Source organism: Solanum dulcamara, chromosome 12 (assembly GCF_947179165.1).
Source record: "Solanum dulcamara chromosome 12, daSolDulc1.2, whole genome shotgun sequence".
Taxonomy (NCBI): Eukaryota; Viridiplantae; Streptophyta; class Magnoliopsida; order Solanales; family Solanaceae; genus Solanum; species Solanum dulcamara.
This window is the reverse complement of record NC_077248.1, coordinates 14,034,560-14,058,289: the sequence shown is the minus strand read 5'-3', so window position 1 is coordinate 14,058,289 and position 23,730 is coordinate 14,034,560. Positions and strand designations below refer to the sequence as shown.

Genomic DNA, 23,730 nt, shown 5'->3' with positions numbered 1-23,730 from the left:
CCTCATGTTTTGAATTTCCAACTTCCAGGGTCTTACATATATCATCATCCATCCATTTACCTCAGTTGATCTACCTTCTACACCACAAGGGAATCACAAGATCACCAGCTGTAAGGCAAATAAACATCATCTATCACTTATTGCTAACCACAAAAAAGAAACTTTGAGGTAACCAAAGACTGTTAAAGAAGCACTAAAGTCCCCCCATTGGCGTGCAGCTAAGAAGGAGAAAATTAGTGTTTTTCATAACACCATTACATGGATATTGGTGCCCAAATCTTCTGGTATAAACTTAGTTGGCTCTAAATAGATATCCAAGACCAAGTTAAGACAAATGGAGTTGTAGATAGATACAAAGCTAGGCTGGTTTCCAGGGGGTTTTCACAACTTGAAGGGATAGAGTTTGAAGAAACATTTAGCCCTGTGGTTAAGGCCACAACTATTAAGGTGGTTTTATCTATTGATGTCAACTCTAAGTGGGGGATCGGGCAGTTAAATATCAAAAATGCATTTCTCCATGGTCTCTTGCAAGAGGAGGTATACACGAGTCAACCTCATGGTTTTGTTAATCTAAGGCATTCTCAACATGTTTGTCTATTGAAAAAGGCAATGTATGGTCTTAAAAAGGCACCAAGGGCATGGTTTGATAGGTTTACCACGCATATCTTACATCTTGGGTTCCATTGTAGTAAGGCAGATCCTTCCTTATTTACTTTACAAACTCACAAAGGTACAATATTCCCTTTGTTATATGTACATGATATTATAACGGGAAGTAATCCATCGTACGTCATAGAGTTGGTTTTATAACTTAGAAAGGAATTTTCTATGAATGATCTTAGTCCTTTACACTTCTTTCTAGGAGTAGAGGTTAAGTATTTTGTAGGAGAAATTCACATGAGTCAGAGTAATATGCTACTGAGTTACTAGACAAGACTGATATGACTTTGGCAAAAGTTGTAGCTACTCCTTTGGCTCAAAATGATGGTTTACATGAAACTGTTAAAAGTCTTGTAGATGACTCTATATATAGAATCATAGTAGGGAATCTTCAGTATTTGACACTCACAAGACCCAATATCACCCATGCAATGAACTTAGCAAGTCAGTTTATGCAATGTCCCAATATTGAACATCTTCAAGGAGTCAAAAGAATTCTAAGGTAGATCAAAAGTACTCTACACTTTGGGCTCAGAATTATTTCATGATCACCTCGTAGGTTGTATGGATATTCAAATGATGACTGGGGAGGTTGTACCAATACTAAGAGATCAACTAAAGGTTATGGCATCTTACTAGTTGCAAATTGTATTTCTTGAACTTCTAAGAAACAGACCACACTAGCATGATCAAGTGTTGAAGCTGAGTATATAGAACTAGCCTCCACAGCAGCAGAATTGACATGCATCACATATTTGTTTCATGATCTTCAAGTGTACCTCAACTCCGTTGCTACACTGTATTTTGATAACTTGAGTGCCTTGTACATAATAGTCAAGCCATTCATGCATTTTAGAACCAAACATGTTGATATGGACTATCATTTTGTTCGAGAAAAGGTAGCCAAAGGAAAACTCCTTACTCAGTTTATGAGGTTCAAGGATCAGGTAGCTGACATTCATACCAAAGCATTAACAAAGAAAGTCTTTGCTGGTTTTCCAAGTAGGCTAGGAGCAAGTGTTCCACCACTTACTAGAATGAGGGGAAGTGTTGAAGATAAGGATCAAAGATTATTAAAGCGTTGAGTTATAGTAGGACTCATTATTAGACGAGGAGTCGAGCTATAGTAGGACTCACTGTTAGATGAGTTAGATTCAGATTAGGACTAGGCTTCTCCTAGGTGAGTGTAGTAGTTGTAATTAATTTCTATATATGTAATTGTATTTAAGTTGTAGTATAACTCTAAGTTTAGCTAGCCTAAGACTCTACAACTCTTTCCTATATAAAGGAGTTTGTACTTGATTATTCGATCATTGATACAATCATTGATTTCTCTTATTCTTTTATTGAGAATTCTACAAGAATACTATGAGTGAATGGTAATAATAGGTGGAAAGAAATTTGATAAAGTTATCAAAGGTGGAGAAATGATTGAAGATGGTCTCAAGATTGAGACAATAACAAGTCTGAACACATCTTAGTTCACTAACAGAGCTTTCCAAACCAGTTCTTTCAGAAGTGGAAAGAAAAAAGAGAAAGAAGTTATGATTATAATGACTTGAGAATCTACCTTATATAACCGCCAACCAACTCTAGGTTATCCTACTTCACAATTTGTCTACAACACACAAGCAAAGTATCATGCTCCGCGACCAATGCAAAACCCTCGAATCAATGCACCTCGTCCCAACTTCGAGAGAAAGCCTCTTCAAGTCTTCACTCCCCTAGCGGAATTGCTAACTCATCTTTTTGAGAGGTTGAAAGTGGAAGGAATATTCCATCCAATAGAATCTAAGAATGTGAATACTTCAGCCAATTGGTATGTACCAAGTAAACATTGTTCCTATCACTCAGGAGTCATTGGGCATGATACCAAGAAGTGTATGACACTCAAATGCCAAGGTCGAGACCTGATTGATGACAAAGTGGTTAAACTCGTAGAAGCCCCGCCAAATATGAACAACAACCCATTTTCCAAGCACAAGGAGTAGTCGTTGGTATAACCAGTCTCAAGGAAGAATAAAGTTTTCTGGAAGTTGAACTTTTGACATCTTTCAATCTTGCATTTAGAGTTTGTTGTTTTCTTTCTCAATAATCAAACTTTATCTTTCTTTCTTTGTAATCATGCATTATGGTATATTTCCTTTGTAATGGCACTTCTTTGTTTGAATATGAATTACGTCTGACTTGATTTCTCTAGTGGAATACGTAGGCGGCCTTCATCAGCTTCGATCACGTTAATAAAAATATCTCAATTTTCCTTTGTTACTAGAACTATGTTGGACCTGATTTTTGTGGGATACGTAGGCGCCACACCGGTTCAGTCATATTCCTCGTAAGATTTTTATTTTCCTTTATAATGAAAACTGGGGTAGAAAGTCAAAATTAGAGATCTTATTGAAGTTGCAATTGAGGCAGAATTTTTGAGAGAATCTCAAAAATTCAATCAAAAACTATGAGAAAATTCAAGAGTTCAAATATATCTAAACTGGGACTGAATTGTTTAGGAGGGTCCTCAAATATTCTATTAAGCCTACATTTTGAGACTAGACAAGCTTGCAAGACAGACGTTAAAGGAGCATCAAGATAGCAAGGCAAAGCCAACACAAATCAATCTGTCGCAAACTAAGAATTTTTCTTTAGATGGAGGAACTATAAAGTCACAAGGCATCGTTAGATCCAGAGTGGCCTCATCGTTTACAGGTTATTTCTACTCGTACTCATCTTCTAAATTTATTTATATTACTTTATTGTGATATATAATATATTCTCTGAATATTGCACATAAAATAGTCCGATACAATGGCTAAAATGACGAGATGTTATCCACACCAATATAAGCTGAACGACTTCATCTTTGACTTATCTTCTTTTATACTATTTATTTTGATAATTTTATTTCTCTACTCCATACATTTGAGATTCATAGGTGTCATTGTTATAATTGAAGGTAAAATTGCAACCACCCTCCCAAAGTTTAAAAGAATTAAGTCAGACATTCACCAAAAAAAAGACACAAGCCAATCTTTTCAAAGATGTTATTGATATGATGAGGAGTTCCAACTTCCGGGATCCAATCTAATAAGCTATATCTTAATTTTGTTCTACGTTGACGAATTTCTTTTCATTTTTTCCATATCCTCTCTCCTTTTGATAGGTGTCATTTTTTTCCATGTTCTCTAAATTCTATAAAGTTTCAGGTTTGAACTACGTCAGATCTGATTTCTTATTCCAAAAAGATACGTAGGCAATCCTATATAAGGATTCAATCTTATTATTGTGTCAAAACTACAGACCTTAGAGAAAAATGAGCCATGTTTTTGAATCAGTCAATTCTTCATTTCTTATAAACTATTCCAATCAAGTACGCTTGGACCAGAAACAAGGTTGACTTTTTGGAATGGTACAATTCTCTAAGAATCTCCGTTTCAACTTCAAGTTTCAAAGATTTCTTTTATCAAAAAAATCCTCTTTATGAGAGATCCAAATCAAAATAGGGATACACCTTTTTTGTCATCCCTAATCGGGTGTTAGCTCTTCCATTCAACGTTAATTCTCTCAAGGCGTTCTTCCAGAATCTTACGTTCTTCTCGGCTACCAGATCATCATGACATATTTTAAATGTCTTGACATATGTTTAGCTCTTTGTTTTCAAATTAACAAATTCTCTGTGAGCGCAGGAATGAGAAAGTCTTTAATGAAAACCAGAGATGTTACCGAATTCTCAAACTACATGAATAAATATTGTACTTGGGTTGTCTGTCATCATAGATACATATTAAGCCGCATCTCGGCACGTTAAATTGTTACTGGTGCATCAATTTCTTTAATTTGACATATTATATTATATTGGAGTGTCATTTTCTTTAATGTGACACGTTATATTATTGGAGCGTCACTCCCTTCAATGTGACGTATTTATATTATTTGGAGCGTCACTTCCTTCAACATGACACGTTATTATTGGAGCATCACTTCCTTCAATGTGACACATTATATTATTATTATTATTATTATTATTATTATTATTATTATTATTATTATTATTATTATTATTATTATTATTATATTGGAATGTCACCTCACTCAAACTGACATATTGGGACGTCACCTCCCTAAGAAGTGAAAAATTAGGATGTCACATCCCTAAAAAGAGACACGTTGGGACTTCACATCCCTAAAAAGTGGAATGTTAGAACGTCACCTCCCTAAAAAGTGACATTTTAGGATGTCGCCTCCCTAAAAAGTGATATACTGGGACGTCATGTCCCTTAAAAGTGCCATATTGGGACATCACTTTCCTAAAAAGTAATATATTGGGACGTCACCTCCCTAAAAAGTGACAAGTTGGGAAGTCACATCCCTAAAAAGTGACATATTGGGACGTCACTTCCCTAAAAAGTGACAAAATGGGAAGTCACATCCCTAAAAAGTGACTTGGGAAGTCACCTCCCTAAGTGTGACACATTACTTTCTATTCAAATTGATGCATTACTTTGGATCACCATTTCCTTCAAGAGCAATATACTAGAAATTGGATTGTCATCTCCTTCAGTATGACATGTTAAATCAGGTTTGCACAAATTATATTTGTGTTTATGTTTCATTTGCTACTGACAATGTTTTTTTTCAGATTTTGTATACGAATGTGGACTACGTCAAAAAGGACGCAGCACAACATGAAACTTATTCTTAGAAGCGAACTGGGACATAGTACAAAAAGGAATATCAAACTTTTTGGATGCGAGTTAGGATCGACTTCCACCACAATCAAACCACACCCCTATCATAAGGCGTGTGAGTATTTCTTGGGGCTTAAAAAGTTTAGTTTTCCATCTAGTGAAATTTTCAAACCTTACTAGAGACAAATTTTTCAAATTCGAGTGACAATGCACTGAGAGCTTTGAAAATTATGTCCATGTAAGTTCTTAACTATGGGTGTGAAAAGCCCCGCATTCATAGTTGAGATGTTATCAAGCCTCTTTTCCGCGCTCAATTCATTTGTCACTCCTTGTAATGACCTTGAGGGTCATTTTTTAAAATTTGTGTGAAATTATCATTTTACCCCTATCATTAGTGCCCCCGAGTATTATTTGATCGGTTTTTGTAGTTGAAAGTGTCAAAATCTTAATGGTTTGTAAATTGTGCAAATTCTTGAGTTTTATAGAGTTAAGAGGTTAAAAAGTGATTTTCGATACCAATCGGAGCTATGGATCTCAGAACGAACTTCTGTCAATTTCAACAGCTCCGAAATGTGGAAATTGGTCTAGGAGAGTTTACGAAAATAGTTTTGGAGTGTAACGAAGATTTAAGGTTTTGAGTTGGAAATTTAAGGAATTTTAGGTCAAGGTTTGACTTTGGTCAACTTTCAAAGTTTCAATACTCAGAATGGAATTCAGACTCTCCTTATTTAGTGGTCTGTTTAAGCTTACGTTGTTGCTTCTTTGGATAAATTTAGGGAGTAAAACTCCTTTTTAAATACCTTTATGATTTTTCTTTAATTGAAGCGAAAATGTGAAACTCACAGTTGTCCTATTAAATTATTTTATTTGTTTGTCTTATTTGTTTGATCTTATTTTTCTTTTATCCAACTTTGGCACTACACGTTTAGTAGCAAAAATTGTATGGTTTAATTGAATGTTCTGAAATTTGGTTTATGTATAATTTTTATTATGGTTAGATCTTAGTCTTACTCGTTACTAATCCTTATTTTCCTTATTTTATTTGCATGAACTCTCTCTCGTTTGAGTCCCAATGGCCTCCCCATCTCTTGCATATTCGTCTTTTCGAGTCAACCTCCATCAAGCCGTTTGAAAGGGAAGCTATATCGTAGAGTGGCAGCAGCTCAGTAGAAGAATAATTCCAGTCCCAAAGGGATGGAAATTGAGATTCTGGATTTAAGAATCCAAATTGATCAAAGTAGCAGCGGAAATCAAAAATGGGCCAGAGATTGCCATTTTCTTGCTATTCAGTTCTTTACTTTACTATAGTTCCTTTATTATATTTGTGAATATATGATAATTGTGATAATTGTTACTAACTTTTTATTATTAAGTTAGATGAATCCTTGGGAGATTCTAATGGATTTTTTGCTATTTCATTATTCGTTATTAAATATTCAAATTTTCAAAATCCATTTAAATTAGGCAACTTAATCTTATAGAATAACTTAAGAACCATTCATGTTCTTTCATAGTTATTGAAAAGGTTTGAATCCATGTTTATGAATTTGAACTAGCCATTTAGTTCAAAATCTTGACTCGGATAAATTGTTAAGTTAAAAATATTTTTTAAGTCATTTTAAAATAATTATTTTTTTACAAGTAATTCAATTTTTTCTTAAAATTAGCCAAGCTTTTTAATTTGTCGGTTAGTCGCGTGTTAACAGATCTTTTAAGGTGCATAAATCCTTAGAGGATTGCTTGAATCCTTACTCAACTTTGATTTATTAAACGGTTTCTTTAAAAAATTCTTTTTAAATGGTTTCTTAATTTTCCTAAAATTAAGTGGCGACTCTAATTCCTATTTTTCTAAAAAAAAAGTAATAAATTTATATGAGAGTTTTTCTCCAAGTTGTAAAAAGGTTTTGAAACTTAGTTTATGGAATCGGATCATAAAACTCTCCTACTTAAAAATACATTTATATTACGGGTAACTTTAGAACATTATAAACTCTTCTCATATTTTTAAACAATATTTTCTGTTAAACTATATTATACAAATTGGGATGAAGGGAGTAAAAGTTAAAAAAAAGTGTAAGTTCCTAAAAATGATGATTGTAATTAGCTATGTGATGTAGTTTAAGAAGGACTTATGTCATGACCCGCCACTTGATCATGAAGAAGGAGGAAGAATTAAGTCTGTGACGCTTAGCTAATTAATTACAATAACCATATTTAGAGTATATAATTCCTAAAAATGATGATTGAAAAGTTAATATATACATTAGGCACTTATAAATTGAAGCTTCGTCTTGATTTTGCAAGTGTAAGTGCCTAAGTTCATCTCCAAACCATGCCAAATTTACACCAAATGCTTTATTTGGTGCAAAGTTGGTCCTACTCATGCCAAATTTTGCACCAAATTTGGTGTGTGAATAGTATAGCATCAAATTTGGTGCAACACTATTCATCACGACAATTGTTCTTTATTATTATTTTATTATACAAATATTTTTAATTAAATATTATATAAATTGGTATGTTTTAATTAAAACATTTTATTAGTTTTACGTAATATTTTTATAATATTAATTTTAGATTAAAATTTTAATTTTTTTTATATATTATTTTTCTTTACTTGAATTTTTTGGAAATTAAATTTATGTTAATTCTACTATAAATTTGAATTGGATATAAGTACAATTAACCTTGACAAAAATTAAATATGCAAAAATATAAATCTCGACATAAAAAAATTAAGGACAAAGAAGCTCATTTTGAACTACGTAATGCATTAACAGACCATTTATGGAAGCACCGTAGTGATCTTGAAAATTGAATATTCATGTAGAACTTAAAATAAAATTTTCAATTATGTAATGTTTATTTAATTATATTTCGTTAATGATTTCACTTTTATTTGTGTTATCCATTATTATGTATAATATGTAATACTTGCTAGCAATTTATATTATTTAAAAATTATGATATAAAATAATTTTATGTTAAATGACTATAATTTAAACAATATGAAAATTATCTATAGTGAATGTTTTTCTAGAAAGGATTTTGTTTTATGAAATAAGAAAATATAAATGAAATAAGAAATAATAATATAATAATGAAAAGAGAGAAAAAGATTTTTTTTTTGTGTATAATTTGGTTCAGTGGGATTTGGTGTAAAATTTAGTGCTAGGGTTGGAGATGCCTAAGGTATATATTTCAATTTACAAAACATTGCTGCAGCCCTTCCAGGACCATGGTATGGTGTTTGATTATAGCAAAACGTATTATGTGCTGCCAATTTCTATGGTCCAGTGGCATCTCCCTATTCAATGATATCCATAACAAGTTACTGACTCAAAATTTGAATGTACAAAATACTGGTCACTAAAACCATCACAACCCAACGCCATACAGAGCCTTATCACTTATCCTGACAAGCTAAGACTACAGGACCAACACGACAAAAGAAGAAGAAGAAGAAGAAGAAATTGTCTGTATTTGGACAACTAAAGCTATTGTAGCTTCTTCATATTGTTAAAAGGATGGTGCAAGGGTTGCTGACCATATCTTTCAGCAGTCTGATGTTTGGAACTAATTCTAGGCTCCTTGGGTCTTTCATTGGCAGCATCAATCTGTTCTAGTTTCTCCACTACCTGCTTCATTGATGGTCTGCTTTTAGGTTCATGTCCAAGACATGACAGTGCCAGTTGTGCTATTTGTACTGCAGCTCTGGATGGATATTTTCCTCCCAGACGCGAATCGATCTTGTCCTTCAACTTTCTTTTGTCAGATAAATGCGGCTTAATCCATTCAACCAGATTATACTTGTTACTTGGGCGGTTTGGGTCATGTGCTCGTAGACCTGTTAGCATTTCCACTAAAAAGACACCAAAAGCATAGACATCACTCTTCAAGTACAAGTGTCCTGTAGAAAAATGACAATACAAGTATGAACAAACATATTTTCAGACTTGATTATATGTTTAAACCTGTAAGCACAAGATGTGATTCAAGAGAAGTAGAATTTCCAACTGCAGAAGCCGAACAGACCACAAGTTTACCTGTTGCAACATACTCTGGAGCTGCATAACCATACGTTCCAATTATACATGTTGACACATGTGATTCACTATCCAAAGTAGCTTGTTTTGCTAAGCCAAAACCTGCTATCTTCGCATTGTAAGACTGAAACATAAAGGAAATAAAGAATGTCATGAAACAGTTTTATTAATAACAACCTTTTCTTTAATGTTCTCACTGTTATACGTCAGGTTTTGTCACTGTGATCAATAACTACAAAACTTTGGACAAAACAGTATTGTAAGACTGAAACATAAAGGAAATAAAGAATGTCATGAAACAGTTTTATTAATAACAACCTTTTCTTTAATGTTCTCACTGTTATACGTCAGGTTTTGTCACTGTGATCAATAACTACAAAACTTTGGACAAAATAGTGTGTGTAAACCAGAAAGGAGCCCAGTAAGAAAAGGGCTTGTGATCCCTATATTACCTGCGCTAAGCCACTAAATGACAATAATCCAAGGGAGAAGTAAAGGAAACATACGCCATCAAGTAATATATTCGAGGCTTTGAAGTCTCTGTAAATGACTTGCTTCTCTGATGCATGTAGGAATGCCAAGCCTCGAGCTGCACCAATCACAATTTGAACCCTTACATTCCATGGAAGTGACAAAGCAGCAGAGCGCCCTAAGCAAACAAAGAGAACAAATATGTTTAGGCAAAGTATGAACACATTCCTTGCTGCTTTGATCTAGAATATCTTATATATTATTGAGAACATATAGATCATCTCTTACTTCCAAAAAGATGGTTGTCCAAGCCTCCCTTTACCATAAACTCATAGACAAGCAGTAGTCCTTTAGCTTCCTGACAGTATCCCAAGAGTTTGTGCAGGTTAGGATGAGAAAGTCTTCCAAGAATGCTCACTTCGGACTGCACAATTAACAAATGAAATGAAATTCACACGAGAACCATGAAATATTTTTAGCAGATACCAACAACAAAAACTCACTGTATCAGCGCAATGGAATAACCTCCACATATAAATATTTAGAATAATTCCAGGTCTAGTCAATGACCAATTAAAGTTGTGTTACGTAGCAGAAAGCAAAACTTGTCCCCAAAGATGGTAATAATGATTGCAGAAGACATAAGATCACAAGTTTCAATGAAATTGGATGGTTTACAAATTAAAAAAACAAGTCATTGAAATGCAAAGGGATAGATGGTGAGAGCTTCCTGCATACAAAAGTGATTATCCACTAAACCTGCCGAAGAGCAAGTAAAAAGGTCCTTTAGGAAACATGTAACACAAACTCAATACAACAAAACTAAGACTGCAAGCAAATATCCTAGACCATTCATCCAACTGAATAATTGCATAATCAAACTGGTCTCTGTTCTATTTATGTTGAACGACAATAAGCGCCAAAGAGTTCAAGGAATTGCTCTTGCCAAAGTTTAGAGCAAACACTGTGAGTTAAAAAGCGTACATAATATCTCCCTCTCTTAATTCTCACTCCCCCACCGAAAGTAGTCGAAGACATTTAACTCAATGGGACAATAAAAACCTTGGGACAGCCAACATTTACCAGAATGAGTTACTACTAAATAATAAATGAATGCCAAGTGCTTCTATGTAAATTGATATGTCTCTCACACAGATAATAAAGAAGAGAGCAATTGCAGCTTCATTAAAATGAAGCAAGCTAGCGCCAGGCAAAACTAGAAATAGCTTCAATTAGAAAACTTAAAGGAGTTCACATATTTAGGATAGAGGAATCACCTGCCACTGTTCAAATTCTTGTAAGCTTTCATAATTCAATTTCTTAACAGCAATTACAGTACGGCCCCTGGTGGAAGAAGGCGACTCAGCAAGACAACCCTTGTAAACTTTTCCAAAAGCAGCTTCTCCCAGCTCCGCATCATTGCTAAATTTTCTTGTGGCGGCCTTGAGTTCAGAGAAAGAAAATATCCTTAAATTGGGGTGCTGTGATAGCTGGCTATCTGGATAAACAAGATTCTCTGGCTTTGGTGGTGCTTTTCTGAAAAGGCCACGAAAATCCCACCATCTGGGTAAAGCAGTTTTATCCTTAAATTTTACCTTTTCCCTTGAAATGGTACTCCTTTCTGTTCTATCAGTGCCATTACAATCCTCTTTGATGGATGCTCTCTCTGCTTCATTCTTCGACTGAGATGTTGATGTGTCATCAAATGAAATGATACCTTCACCTTCATTCTTCTGAAACACTAATGCTAATTCCAGGCTTTTCACAACTTCAGACATTGCAGGCCGTTCTTGTGGATGACTACAGAAGCATTTAGCAGAAATTTCTATAAACGCTGTTAGACAAGTTGATGAGATGGACACGTCCAGATTCTGATCAATAAGCTTATTAATTTCTCTTTCCTTGATGCATTGATTGACCCATGCTACAAGTCCATGTTGCTCCTCAGGCAGTCTCATATCGACTGCCGGCCTTCCTGAGAGCAATTCAAATAGTACTACTCCAAAAGCATACACATCAGTTTTCACTGTCAATCTATTAGTTAAGAAGTACTCTGGATCGAGGTACCCAAATGTGCCTTTGACTTGTGTACTAACATGAGTAGCTGATTCATTTCCAGGTCCCATTTTGGACAACCCAAAATCTGAAATCTTACTTCCCCAGTTTTCATCCAACAGAATGTTTGAGCTTTTGATATCACGATGTATCACCCTATTTTGAGATGTATGAAGGAAATCCAGTCCACGTGCAGCACCTATAGCAATCTTGAGCCTCTGTTCCCAATTGAGAGAGGAGCTACTTCTGTCCATTTTGAAGAGATGATCAGCAAGTGATCCTCGAGGCATATAATCATAAACTAATAACATCTCATGACCTTCATTGCAGTAACCAATTAGGGATAGAAGGTTCTCATGGCGGTGCGTAGATAACATTTTGATTTCCGTCCAAAACTCATTCTCCCCCTGGCTAGATCCTGGTTTCAATCGTTTTACTGCTACAGTGATCTCTCCATCATCAATATCCCCTTTGTATACTGTGCCATATCCACCCCTGCCAATGACAAGCTGAGGGTCAAAGTTGTTCGTTGATCTTTCCATCTCATCCAGCGTGAATGGACGACACTGATGCTCTCTAGAAGATAGTCTATTGTTCGCCTTGCCAGAGTTAATCTCTGAATTACACCTAATGTAATAAACAGCAACATTGATCAAAGTGACTATAAATGTCAGTACAGTTGCAATATTATTCTTCATAGAAAACGGCAAAGATTTCTCTGGTGTTGAAATGGTAGCAGGATGCGCAGGGATCACACTGCCAAGATTGTTGTCAGGGTTGCTTATCTTGAATACTTCTAGCCCATTCAAGATGGCACTACTATGGTTACTGAATGTAGCAGAATTTGGCTGAAAAACTATAGAAAGGTTATGCTTACGTTCCCTTCTATCACCCTCCATAATGGCAACATAGTCCCTATATACAGAAATTCCATGTCCCCCACTCCATTTGATCACATCAGCTTCATCTTCAGCATTCTGATTGTTTATGACAATAGTAAAATTCCTTTGACCTTCATTTGTCATTGAAGGTTCAATTTCACAAAAATGGAGCCTAACAAGGTATCTGAATCCCAAATCAAGTGGAATGTTCCATGTGAGATTACCGACATTCGAATGGTAGTGCGCACCCACTGACCTGGCCGTTTGGTAAACTTCTTTTGGTGCAATGTGAGTTGCTGAGGAAGTATATCTGATTGCAATGGCTCTGTTGATCGAAAAGGCTCCAACTTCTGCCAGGTAATTAGTGTCATCTTCCCAGTCCCGGAACATAGTTGCATCTTCCAATGATGAAATAGAGTTTCCGCCAACATTTATTCGCTGAGTTGTCTCCAGTGCTGTGCTGTTGTCAATGTAGAATCTGTAATTTCTTCCAACAACAGGGACTCCCTGATCGCCATCTGGTGTAAAATACAGACCAGCAGGCATGGAAACAATCTCGATTGCATTGACAAAAGCGTAAGTGTCTTCCAAAATGCTTGGTTTTCGAGATGGTACGAATGTTATGCTTAATGTTTCACTTTCTTGTACATTGATGCAAAATTCCTTTTTGAAATAGTTGATGCCCGCAGCAAGGGTAGGTATGAAGTCACTGAGCAGGGTATGCTGACCAGTTTTGACAGTAAAAATGCCTTTGGACTTGGTGAAATCTTTGTATGAAGCTGGCCTGAAGTGAAGGCGTATGAATTTCTGTCCCGGTTTCACTGAAAACTGGTAGGTAAACTGATGGCGAGACATTCGAGCTGACTTATAAGGAACTGGATCCGACAAGCCAGCTTGTTGAGGTACCCTTGACTTGATAGATTTTCCACTTAACTGTAGCAATGAAGAAGTGGAACCTGCATCTCCAATCCATACTCGTCCATCTAGTGCAAGGGAATTGCCAGAGGCACCACATGAAATGGCAACGTTTTCATGAATGTTAGTGGCAGCAGAGATGATCATCAACATAAACAATAACAGAATGACTAGCTGAGAGAGAAACATGTTCGGTGGTGGGTGAAAATTCGAAAATTTCTTCAATAATATCCAAGAAAAGAGACTTCTAGAAATCGTCTTTCTCTGAGGAAGGGCAGGCGCTAATCGTTCAAATTAGGAGTGTGATAAACAAAAAACTTTTAGGCCGAATAGTACCATCTAAGAAATTGCAGCGAAGGTGGACATTACATGCCCTATAGTACTGTCTTGACTTGAAGTCTCGGAGTAGACCACGGCACAGTAATTGTTTTTTTTGTTTCTTCCTTCACGTTGTTTTCTTGCAGAAAAGTCAAAGAACTTCTTTAGTCCACCATTTCATTTTCTGATTAATCATATCCGTTCGAGTTAAGATGAGTTCTGAACCTCGATGATGGATTTTAAGTCCAAATTTGACCTTTCTACGGTGCAAAAAAAAGAAACAAAAGTGAACTTTACTACCTATAATGCATGAATTATGCACGATATATAGGAATGAGTTAACTATGTAGGAGAGATATATGATTCAAATACTTTCAATTAAGTGTCTCTTATGACTGTGTTATGAATTCACGATCTTAAGAAGCTAGTCTTATGTTTATGCATATTTGCCGTTGGGAGTTATACTTAGCACTGAGTAGACTAGTGGTGATTACCATATCTCATAACTACGTGCCACCATAGGTTTAGAGGAGACTAGAGGCGAGTATCCCGTCTCAAGACTAGTGGTGAATACCCAGTCCAAGAAGTACTAGAGGCGAGTACCCTGTTTCAGAATTTCATAATGATCATGCCTTTATGACTTGGCAAGCATATTGAGCCCTTTTGGTGGGGCAATACACTATACTTCATATTGTAGCTCACATGGTTATATGTCGGTTAACGATATCTCCCACACTTTTGTATGATTTCAGAATATTGCATGACCTTGTACTATGTCTTCTCAGAGTAAGATTTCATTTTATGTTATTTTTACTTGGTCATTGCATTTGTCTTATTTTCAAACTTATCATGTCATGTTCATGCATGTGACATTTCAAGTACTGACTGCATGCTTTTCTGCTTATATCATTCGATAATATAGGTCCCGACGCTCCTTATTCAGCCCGTGGTTAGTACTACTTTAGATCCAACCCGAGTACTTAGTTGGTGAGTCATCATGGTTCGAGGACATACCATTTATGTTTTCTTATGTTCATTCATACTTTACATCCGTTTTTAGATTTTAGAGTTAGCTAGGGACATGCTCTAGCAACTCACCTATCTTACTAGATGCTTTCAGAAAAAAAGAGTTAGATTCCACATACGTGTCTTCAGGTATTGTCTTTTGCTATATGAGACTCTTACTAGACTATTCATGGTTTTCCTCTGCCTTTTAATTTATTTTAGTTTTATATGTTATCTTAGCGTCATGCTATGCCATGTGGTTAGTATAGAGTCTCTCGAGATTCTATTTACCATGTCACGTCTAGGGGTTAGTCTTGGGTCGTGATAGATACTTAAGGCCTTAGACTAGGATTGAGCCTTAGATGCCTTAAAATGTGTTATATCGCCCTTATGGCTGTATGTTGCTCCTTATAGGGCTTTCTTCGGGTTGTGTATCTTCTGTTAGTGCTTGAGACCCTAGTGGCTCAATGTAGCCATATGATGGCTTTGGTTGTGCTCAATTTTGAGCAGGAGTGGTATGTTTGGGGTAAGGCATCGATCTTTGAGTTATTTCTCCTCCATTGACTATGGAACTCTTCTTTTTTCCTTCTTTTTATGAGTAGCATGAGCATTTTAGGCTTTTGTTGATCATGTGTTATATTGTAAGGCTCGAGACCGCGGTGGAGGACTAGATGGACTCTAGGTTAGTTCTTTTTGCCTTAACTTTGTTATAATATTGGTATCGTTATTCTAGCTGTGGGCGCTCTTATTTGGATGCTTGTGATAGCTGAATTACATTGATCGCTCAATCTCACGTGTTTTGTGGTACGATCCTAGTTCATGCATTAGATCATTATTACTATTTTTGAGAAAGATTGTTTTACACTGTTACTATTTTAAACTCGTTTTAACGGGAGTCTTACCACCTGAATCACTTTAATAAACATATTTTTGAAATATATGAGGCGTCAAGGACATGCTCTTTTTCTACTTGAAATATTAGAGAGACTTGGGATGATCTTAGCCTTTTTACTTGACTAGCTAGTGCGCCTTCGCCTTTTCCTACATTGGTTTGGATACTAGTACCTCTGGTACCATGACAGAGATGATATATTTTTAAGTCATGTTTCGGGCATGGGCAAGGTATACAAACTTCCCGCATTACCTATGAGCCTCTCTGGCTGGTAGGCCTAGGATCGGGGTAGGGGTATATGCTTTGTTATGAATGGCGCTTGTCTTAGATGGCACCATGGATTTTACTACATCACTTACATTCATATGCATCTCCTATCACCAGCATTTTAGTTGTTGTTGGCACCTCTCATTCTTATGGGGGACCAATTGAAGTATGTTTGCTGTTTTGTACCTTTCGGACTTATGGGGGTCCGATTAGGTTACTTTTATACTATATCTGTGTATTATTATGTTAAAATGATAGTTGTATATATATGTGTGGCTCAGACTTCCTTGAGGTTGGTACTCCCTATTTTGTTAGAGTGGGTTTTACCTATAGGTTGTTATGGCGTATAGCGGTGATCCTTGGTTAGTTGACTATCGTAGCATGAGCTTATTGTGATAGGGTTGTTGGACTAGTGTTCCAGGTATGTTTCTGTCTTTCGACCTTTTGGCTCAGGTCGTTACAACTAAAAGTGAGTCCCACACCAAAGTACCATTTTGAGCCTAATTCCATAACGGACCTCGGAATTAGACTTGAAGCCTCAAAAAGCGAACGAAGCATCATTCTAGAACAAACTCAACATTTTGGATCTAAATACGCTATTAGAATTTTCATCAAAGTACATTTTCCAAGCATGTGTGAAAAACATCAACCATGGGCTAAATTTCAAAAGCAAAAGCACCAAATGGCTCCAAATTTATATTGATTGCCTTGATACTTGTGTTGACTATGATACTAGCCTAATTTGGCCATTCTGAAGCTGATGAAACCGCCATAATTCCATTCTGAGGTCTTTTACTTGAAGTTATGACCGAAATCATCCTTTCAAGTTATAAAAGTACCAAAACAGAGAAACAAGTCTAAAACCAAGCAAATGACCAGGCGATCAAGCTACCAACGTTAGCAAGTCATAAATGACCTCAGGTCACTATAGAAATGCTCTAAATGATGAAATGGAAGAAATATTAGGAAAATGACCTGGAGGGTCATTACACGTCACTGCCTCTACAATTCGTAGAGTGCCCTCGTAGGGTTGTCCGGCCAAATTTAATGAAGTTCAGTTCAATAAACTAAAACACTTTTATGGCCAATTTAAAAGTCTATATATATCCAATTCTTCGAATTCCCCTCCTATTCAATTTATTCTTTCAAATTTCCCTAAGGCAAGACTCTAATTTCTCTCTCAAGATTCTCCTACAAATTCAAGCTAGGGTTTCAAGTTCATCAAGGTTTCCCATTCAATTCTAGGTGGATTTTACTAAGCTATGTGGGGATTGATCCATGGTTCCCTTTCACCTATGGAGTCCCAAGATTTTCTTTAAAAAAAACTCATGAAATTTCATTATCTTTAAACTCAAATTTTGATGAATTGTATTGTTTTGTTTCAATTACATTTTTTATTTTTTATCAATAATCATTATAATTATGATTTTACATTAGTAGCATGATTTCAAGTTGACTTATGAATGCTCATGCATGAATCTATTCTCAATAATGATATGCATGAAGCTATTCTCAATGATTATAGAGTTCAATGATTTAAAAGAATTCTCATGGTATTCATCCAAATTGACTATGTATATGAGTTTTACTTTAAATTCAAGTATGAATTATGATTACGGATTTCAATTATGACAAAATTATGAATTTAATGCAAGTTATGGAAAAGGTGACTTTCGGCCCTATGTTTGCGACCAAGGAACCTAATGATATAAATTATGCAAGTATGATATCATGATATTGAAAGGCTTATACTCACATTACAAGTATGACATGACAATGAGCTAATCTATGCATTATGAAGTTTATGAACAAGTTATGATATATGTTAAATATGATTACTATGTATGTATTCCGTGGGATTTGACTTCGCACCGAATGATGACTTGAGGTGAGGAATCAACCTATGGGGTCCTTATATAAAGTCTCTTGTCTCATAACTATGTGCCATCGTAGGATTTGCCTTTTTGTCCTAGCTAGTGGATCCACATATATCTTATGTATTTGACCCGCCTAGCGGGGTAGAGTCTACCTTAGCAAGTAGATTCCCATTTCTTCTATTGTATAGGAAGACATCGGAATTCCATGTTATAGCTCACATAGTCTAATTATCAGCTATGGTACTATCCCATATATGTATACTCTTTTTACGTCTATTTATGATTTCAACTATGTCTCTTAAATGCTTTGGTAATTATGGTTTTCTCATGATTTTACTTTCCTTTCTATCATGTACATTATTTGATCATTGCATCCTATGATTTATATTGCATTTCATGCCCATATACTTAGTATATTCAAACATACTAACGCATATTTTTGCCTATATTTTCTCATAATGTAGGATTTGAGGATCACGCTCCTACTACACTTGGCTAGTTGAGTTCCATTCAGCGAAGTGTTGGTCAGTCCTTATCTTATTGAGGGCAAGTTATGATTTTGTTCTATCCCAAAGACTTTTTCCTCCATTCATATTTGAGGGTAAGGTAGGGACATGTCTTAGCCCCCGCCCTTCATGGTTAGTAGAGGCATTTGTTGGACAAATTGTTATAGAGTCTATGTAGGCAAGTTACATTCTTCTTTTTGGATTCATGATTTAGACTCTTTCTATGTTATTTCCACATTTACCTTAACTTATGTATGTTTATTGATATGTCAGTAGACTTGGTTGGAGCCCTTTGGGGTTTCGATCATCGTATTACGCTAGGACCTAGGTCGGGTCATGACATTAGTAGTCTCATGTGCATTTCTGTTATTTTTCCTACCTTTTTGACCTCTATTGTGTTTGATTCTAGCATTTCATATTACTTTTACTCTTCTTGCTCATTCGAACGATGATAACTACTGACTACCTATTATTTTGGTACTCATACTACACTCTACATTCATTTTCGTGATACATGTCTGAGCACTAGCAACTAGCGTTGATATCGAGCTTGCAGCAGTCTCATTCGGAGGCAAGGGTAAGCAAATGGTGTTCTGGACTTTACCTGTCTTCTTTTGTACATAGTTGACTAGTCTTTTACTTTTTGATACAAGTCTTTATTTTGTGGTCCACTTTTTGGACTTATATCATTTTGTAGTAGCTCTGTACATGTGACTTTTAGGTTCTAAGAGGGATCTCTTATTGTGTATATATGTTTTGGTTTGGTTCCTCCTTGAATCTTTTTTATTTCTGTAAATTGATTATTTTTGTTTAGTTTCTACCCTTAATTCCATTACTTGTAGTTTCGAGATACGAGTCAGCTTATCTATTAGTGGGATATATTAGGTGTCATCTGTCTCGAGAAATTGGGTAGGGATAACAACATAAAGAAAAATGGCCTAGAAAGGGAAAACAATAAATAACTAGTTATTTTTTATCTGCTATTGTATATTTTACTTTTTTAAGAACTCATTTCTTGAATATATAAATATATGATAATTCCATTGTTTTAGAAAAATTATTATATTGAGTGAACAAGTAGAGGTTCATCGAAAATTTAGCTAGCTTGATTTCTAATATTTTGTGTTGAATTGACAAATGGTTTCTAATTTTTTCTAATTAATCACCCAGAAAATTATACATATATACTCACATATCAAGAAATAAATCTAAGTTTATCTAAAATGCCAAGGCCTGTGTATTTTTAGTAAGTTTTCTAGTATAGATTTTGTTGTTTAGATATAAAATTTATATGTTGCTAATTTGTTTAACTAGTATTGTGCTTTAATATTAATATACCCAATGCAATCATTAATAATGCTATTGGTACCTGCTGTATTGATATCATTTTGTGTCCACAAAGTCAAAAAAATTGAAGGTGAGATTAAGTTATTGTCTCACATCTTTTAATTTTTTATATTTTATGCACTGACAATATAAGAAAATAAATAGATGTGAGATAGTACCTTAATTTCGCTTTCAACTGTTTTGGCTATTGACACAAAATGGTATCAATATAGTAGGCACCAATAGCATTATCAATGACTACATTGGATAGATAAATAGTAATGCACAATACTAGTTAGACAAATTAAGGCCCTGCACGGGCCCAATAGTCTTATATTACTTTATTTTATTTTGATCTTTAAAAGATAATTTATATTTTAGAAAGTATTTTTTTCTTAGAATTCAACTTCAAATATTGGAATGGAGCATAAATTCAATATCTTTTATTATTTACACATGATATCTTTTTCTACTATTGTATACTTTGTGTTTATTAAGGATTGAAATTTTTGAAAATGGTTTGTTGTATATTTTAAGCAAACTTGGCTCTTTTAGATATGGAAAAATTATGCAAAGTGGTCATTCGGTCCTTTGCTTTATCAAATAATTGGTCTAGTTTTAAAAATTATCAAAATTGGCCAAATATGTTCTTCCTCTTCCTTCCAATTTTGCCACTAATGTCTTCTTTTCCTTCTTTTTCCTTCCTCCTCCTTAATATTCTGTTTTTGCCAAAATGGCTTCTTTTTCCTTCTTCATCCTCTTCCTCCTCCTTTTTGTTCATCTTCCTCACCTTCCGATTATGCTATTAATGACTTCTTTTCCTTTCGATTCTTATCCTAATGACCTCTTTTCCTCCTTGTTCTTCCTTTCTCCTCCTCCTTCTTCATCTTTGTCATTCTTCTTCAAATTCTTTATTTTCTTTAAATTTGATGTTCCAAAAACGTGAATCATTTCAAGCGAATTATATATTGAAATATCAAAATATCGAGAGAATTTCATATTTAAAATTTTGGAATTATTTAGAGGTGATTTTTGAGTTGATTGAGATTGAATAGTCATTGTATACTTCATGTATAGTCAGTTTATATTTTATGCATAGTTAAATTATGTTCAGTTTCTTGAGTATATCATAATGTATAGCTAGTGTATAGCTCATGTATAGCTAAGCTATATTGTATAGTCAGTTTATACTTTTTATGACTTTTGGAAGCTATGTGTATACTTTTTATAACTTTTGAAAGCTATGTCATATAGTCAGTGTATACTTCTTATGATTTTTGGAGATTCTTTATGTAAGTAAAACATGAATATATTTGTTGTAAACTAATTACTTTTCAACCAAACATGGGAAAATTGAAAAATTATTTTCTAGAAAATATTTCCTCCAAGCCAAAATACACCTGAGGGAAAGCTACATAATATGAAAAATATGTGATATGTATTTATTATATACAACTATAGTTTAAAAGAATTACAATTCATAGCTACAGTTAAAGTTTTATAGAAAATTTTTCTCCTATGTCCCCTCTCTCTCCTCTCTCTTGCTACTCTGCCTTCTCTCGCTCGCCTTTATCCTCTATCTCTCTCTTCTTCCATCCCAAACAATGTTCCAGTAGGTAAAAAGAAGGTGTAGCAATCGTATTATATTAATTGTATTCTATGAAACATAGGTGAGAGGTTTGCATTCCGACACTTTATATTTTTTATCAGTTGCATTTTGTATCAATTGTATTATGATAATTTGTATTCTATCAATTGTATTTCTTGATACAAATTGTATTCATTAATGACAATTTGTATTCTACAAATTGTATTCGTTAATAAAATTTATTTTCATTAATACACTTGATATAATTATATTCATTGATAATAATGTATTGTATCAATTATATTCGTGATACGATGACTACAACATGTATTTATCCTCTCCCCTCTCTCTCTCAAATCTCACTCGCCTCTCTCAATCTGGCTTACCTCTCTTCTTTTTCTAACATGTAGCTATGTGTAACTCCAAGTCATTTATTTTATCGTCTGACCTTTTCAGCATTTAGATCTTTCCAGTAGCGATCTCAAGTCACTTATGACTTTCTAACACTAACAGTTTGGTCGTCTGGTCGTTCGTTTGGATTTTATGCTCATTTATCCTTTTTGGAGCTCTTTGAGTTTAAATGGTTGACTTCAATCAACTCTAGGAAAACGATCTCAGAATGAAATTCTAACGGTTCCATCAGCTCTGAAATGGCCAAATTAGGCTAGTAGTATGGTCGACATGATTATCGATGCAATCAGTGCGAGTGTGGGGCCATTTGGCGTTTTGGTCTTAATTTGGCCTAAAGTTGACTTTGGTCAATATTCTTGGTAAACTAGCTTGGATTGAAACTTCATTAGCATGGTTAGCTCCAGAATGTCGAATTTGGTCTAGAATGACCTTTTGTGTGGTTCTCGAAGCATCTGATCTCATTCTGAGCCTCTTTGTGAATTTTGGCTTTAAATGGCTCTTGGACGTACCCACTTTTTATCGAGTTGACCTCGGATGAAAATTTCAAGTAAGCAGTTGAGTCCGGAATGCCAAATTTGATGGGATAGCATAGTTCATTTGTGCACACAAAATTGCAAACGAATCCCGAGAACCCCATCAGAGCTTTTTCAAAGATCAAGTTTAAGTTGGTGCAAGCACCATTGCTCTTCGTGATCGCGAAGCACATCTATCCTGACCTACGCGATTGCGAGGTCTTGTCTGCGATCACAAGGGTCTAGTTTGCTGACCCTTCGCGTTCGCGATGTGCCTCTTGCGATCGCGATGGTCTAAGACCCTATGGTGCACGAATGTGAGCCTTGGGATCCTTGATCACGATGGCATATTCGGACAGGTCTTTTAAATAAAGACTAGTTGTGAATAAGCTTGACTTTATTTAGTATTTTTACAATTTTAGGAGCTATAGATCTATAAATTAGGCTATTAAAAGTCCTAGAGCTTCGTATTGATCATGGCTATGAGTGGAAATGTTTGGGGAGCTTTGAAAAGCATCATATTGAGGCAATTTCATCCCCAAAGGGTTGCCGTCTTCCTTGATTTCCTCCATTAATGGTGAAAAATTGCATGGTCTCATTTTGGTGTTTCTAAGAGTCAAATTGTGCTATAATTTTGACCACAACTTTGTTAACCTCAAATGAACCTTTTCACGAGTTGATTTTGGGATTTCCAATTCCGGTCCCACAATCTCATTTTAGACCCCATTTTTTATTCATCTTCAAAAAATGTGAATTTGGTGTCAAAACGTTCGTATTGACGTTGTGGTCGTTATTTTGTTAGCATGACAGTGATTGGAGGTGATTCATAGGTCGAGAGCTTCTTTTTGGTGGAGTTGAGGCGCGCGTGTTCGGCTTTGAGGTAGGCTGCAGTCTCTCCCTTTGACTGGGTTCTATTAGATATTGTTTAGTATATATTGCATATGATTTAGGTTGGTATTGGCCGGGCTTTAGGGCCTTCCTCCTTTTATCTCATTTCCTTGACTCCAGTTGGACCATAGACTAGAGTAGTTTCTTGAGATACTTATTTTAGGCTTGTGGTCTAGATTACATTATGGTTGGGTGAGATTATTCTTCTTAGGATTGGAACTGATGGCCCTAGGTTAGGTTTGAGTCTTAGATTCTTTCATTTGTGGTCCAGTGTTGTAGCTAGATGTAGCTTTCGGTAGGGCTTGTGATGGTTGGTGTGACTTAGTGCTAGTGCCAAGACCTTTGAGGCTCATTGTAGCTATAGGTTGGGCTTAGTTGTGCCCGTTGGGAGTTGAGATAGCATATTTTGGGTTAAGACATCATTTCTAGA

The 23,730-nt window shown here is 35.2% G+C and overlaps 1 protein-coding gene across 1 annotated transcript; it reads right to left on the bottom strand.

The window, feature by feature from the left end:
- Window positions 1–8,514: 8,514 nt before the first annotated feature.
- LOC129875961 (putative receptor-like protein kinase At5g39000) lies at window positions 8,515–14,153 on the bottom strand. The gene is made up of 5 exons (XM_055951223.1): window positions 11,137–14,153; window positions 10,148–10,283; window positions 9,895–10,037; window positions 9,389–9,512; window positions 8,515–9,252 (listed from the first exon to the last, which is right to left on the bottom strand). The coding sequence occupies exons 1-5, from the start codon at window positions 13,897–13,899 to the stop codon at window positions 8,840–8,842; spliced, it is 3,579 nt and encodes a 1,192-aa protein (XP_055807198.1). The 5' UTR covers window positions 13,900–14,153; the 3' UTR covers window positions 8,515–8,839.
- Between the last annotated feature and the right edge of the window lie 9,577 nt (window positions 14,154–23,730).

Coding starts and splice junctions, on each gene's coding strand:
- LOC129875961 (XM_055951223.1), bottom strand. CDS start 13,899: ATGTTTCTCTCTCAGCTAGTCATTCTGTTATTGTTTATGTTGATGATC. Junction 10,284..11,136: donor AAGAATTTGAACAGTGGCAG/GTGATTCCTCTA, acceptor TTAATTGTGCAG/TCCGAAGTGAGCATTCTTGG. Junction 9,513..9,894: donor CGAATATATTACTTGATGGC/GTATGTTTCCTT, acceptor TTTATGTTTCAG/TCTTACAATGCGAAGATAGC.